Source organism: Penaeus vannamei, chromosome 5 (genome assembly GCF_042767895.1).
Source record: "Penaeus vannamei isolate JL-2024 chromosome 5, ASM4276789v1, whole genome shotgun sequence".
Lineage (NCBI taxonomy): Eukaryota > Metazoa > Arthropoda > Malacostraca > Decapoda > Penaeidae > Penaeus > Penaeus vannamei.
In genome coordinates this window covers 25,730,539-25,733,038 of record NC_091553.1, presented here as the reverse complement: position 1 = coordinate 25,733,038, position 2,500 = coordinate 25,730,539, and the positions used below count along the sequence as shown (strand labels likewise).

General features: G+C 37.4%; 1 protein-coding gene across 2 annotated transcripts in view; it reads right to left on the bottom strand.

Annotated features, from left to right (window-relative positions):
- LOC113816904 (zinc finger protein 492) overlaps positions 1-2,160 on the bottom strand; it is a 3,602-nt gene extending 1,442 nt beyond the window's left edge. The window contains exons 1-2 of one of the 2 annotated variants that reach the window (XM_027368893.2): positions 2,063-2,160; positions 1-309 (exon numbers count right to left, since the gene is read on the bottom strand). The exon at positions 1-309 is cut by the window's left edge and continues 1,442 nt beyond it. In XM_027368893.2, the coding sequence (XP_027224694.1) occupies positions 1-287 (287 nt within the window). In that variant the 5' untranslated portion in view covers positions 288-309; positions 2,063-2,160. Of the gene's footprint in view, positions 310-605; positions 765-2,062 lie in introns of those variants that run through there. The other variant, XM_070121962.1, reaches the window with a different exon arrangement.
- Between the last annotated feature and the right edge of the window lie 340 nt (positions 2,161-2,500).

Genomic DNA, 2,500 nt, shown 5'->3' with positions numbered 1-2,500 from the left:
TTACAGGTCAAAGAACTTCTTGTTCTTCCATCAGACTCTTGAATTCTTTTCTTAGGGCTGGCCTTCTCATTCTTTTCAAGAGTGTTTTTGCTAAGTACAGTATTCAGTTCCAATGCTTCATTGGACTCTTCATCATCCTCATATGAGGAATCCTCAGTTTTCAAATCCAAGTCACTGCCACCTTCATAATGAAAACAGTCAGATTCCTCGAACAAAAATGTTTCTTCCTTGATGGTCTCATAACCCAGCATCAGGCTTGAACCTGCCACTTTGTCTTCCTCTTTCATGGCAGCAGAAATTGAAGTCAACCTGAAAATGTATACACTCATTAATGATAACCACTTCCGAGTCTACACATATGAAATAAGAAAATGTCAGCAATGTTTTTTTTTTTTTTTTTGGGGGGGGGGGGGATTATATTGGCTATATTGAATCCATGTCCTATAACCTTGCAATCAATTACAATGGCTGAATTACAACACGAAGTCCAACATGAAATAGTTTAAGCATTGGGCAACAGCCACTGCCTCCATACTCTAACAAAGGCTGATACTCTACCACTTTTATTTTGGCAATAAAGCAACAGGGTGGTCTACTAGGTCTACCTTATATGATACATATGGTGGCCTTTGCTGGAGTGATGTAGCATTCCAACAGATTTTCATAGATGAAAAATATTATAAACAGAAGTTTCATCTGGACTGCAGGAAAAATAGTAAAATAAACTCAAAACTCATTTTTCAACATGACAATACCCCACACTTGAAATAATATAAACCAAATCATTTAACCTCCATGCCTGAACATCCAATATCAAAATGTATAACAACTGTTCTAGTTACACTCTTGAGAAGTGAGCATAATTCATATTACAGAACTAAGTAACTGTCCTAAATAGCTTAGCATGTGCTGGCCAGGCCTCAAGCTTTGTTCTCTAACAATGGCCAATAAATCTCCACCAGGTGCATTAACCAATATCACAAGGCTTTATGTTGATGCTATATTCTGATCAACAGGATGAGGTCTCACACCCAACTGCAAGTCAATAGTCCAAGCATGGAGCAGCATGCACTAATATACATCCTCACCATGCTGTACTGAAAACTCCACCCGGCATGGAGAGAAATGGACAACGCCATCTTATAGAGCGTAGGAAATAGAATAAGTAACAACATAGTCTAAGCTGCAGTAGCCTCATATTAACAGGTATTTGGTGAAAATTTCTGCTGCATATCACCATTCAGAGACTCTTAAGAGTCCTTAATGTCTAGTTTCTATAGGTTGGTACAAAGTGCTAATAAATGGGGGATACAGGGGGGGCTTGTCCCCCGTGTATAAGGAATAAATGGAAGGTAGGAAAGGTTTGGTTGGGTGTTTGGATTTGCATAATACCCTGGTTTTGGGATGTAGTCTCTGGATGGTGTGTCACTCTCAATAACAGTTACCACTTTGGCCAGTGTTATAGTTAGTAAAATGTAAATGATATACACAGAATCAGTCACTATAATTTTTGATACACGTATTAACAGCAGGCGTGATTGTTCAACCAACATGCAGGAGCGGTTTTGCCAAGTCTGTCCAAGCTCTCTCCTGCCATGAATACAGCCCTCTGCATTAGACAATAGAGTGACTGATTCTGTGTATATCATTAACGTTTTACCCCTCAATTTCCCTGGTACCTTTCATGCCCTGCTATCGAGGCCAAGAATGTGGGGGGTTTAGGGAGTTTCCGCGCAATATTTCCTAAATATTTAGAAACTAGACAGTGAGACGAGTCAACGATACATAAATCGTCTTGATCTGTTAGTCGGAAGTATTGAAAAAAAAAAAAATGGCCAAGTTCCACAAATGTCTGGGAAGCGACAAAGAATTCTACAATGAAATTTATAAACGTTATCTTTTAGCGTTGGCTTATTAACTCTTCGTTATTAATGAATGAAAGACATGTGAGCCGTTTGTTTCCTATTTCTATAACTTTTGTTGAATATTGACTTCAAGATAAACCTCCTATTGGTAGTTTTTTTGGTATTCAATATTTTTGACATAGAAAGAATGGACATACGTGGTAGAATTTCTCAATGGTATTTCTTGTCAGTGACGCACGTAAACAAGTGTTGGATACGTGCTTAAAGCATTTTCTGTGGCCGCTCGAAACTCAAAGGGCGACGGACTTAATATTAATGATAACAAGGATATTAACCATAATAATAACGATGACAACAATAACAATCATCATAATGATGATTATAATAATGATAATAGCGACGACGACGATGACTGTGATGATGATGATATGATACGATATAATATATGGTATATGATATGATATGATGATGATAATAGTAATAATAACACCTACTTATATTGACTGTGATATTTTTTTTCTGTGGTGAATAATGTACTGCTAATGCACCGAACGAGACCATCTATTTTAGCCTTTGACATGAATAACACAAAATACGTCCCAAAAATCGGTCTGTGAGGCTATTGTAAGATTTAC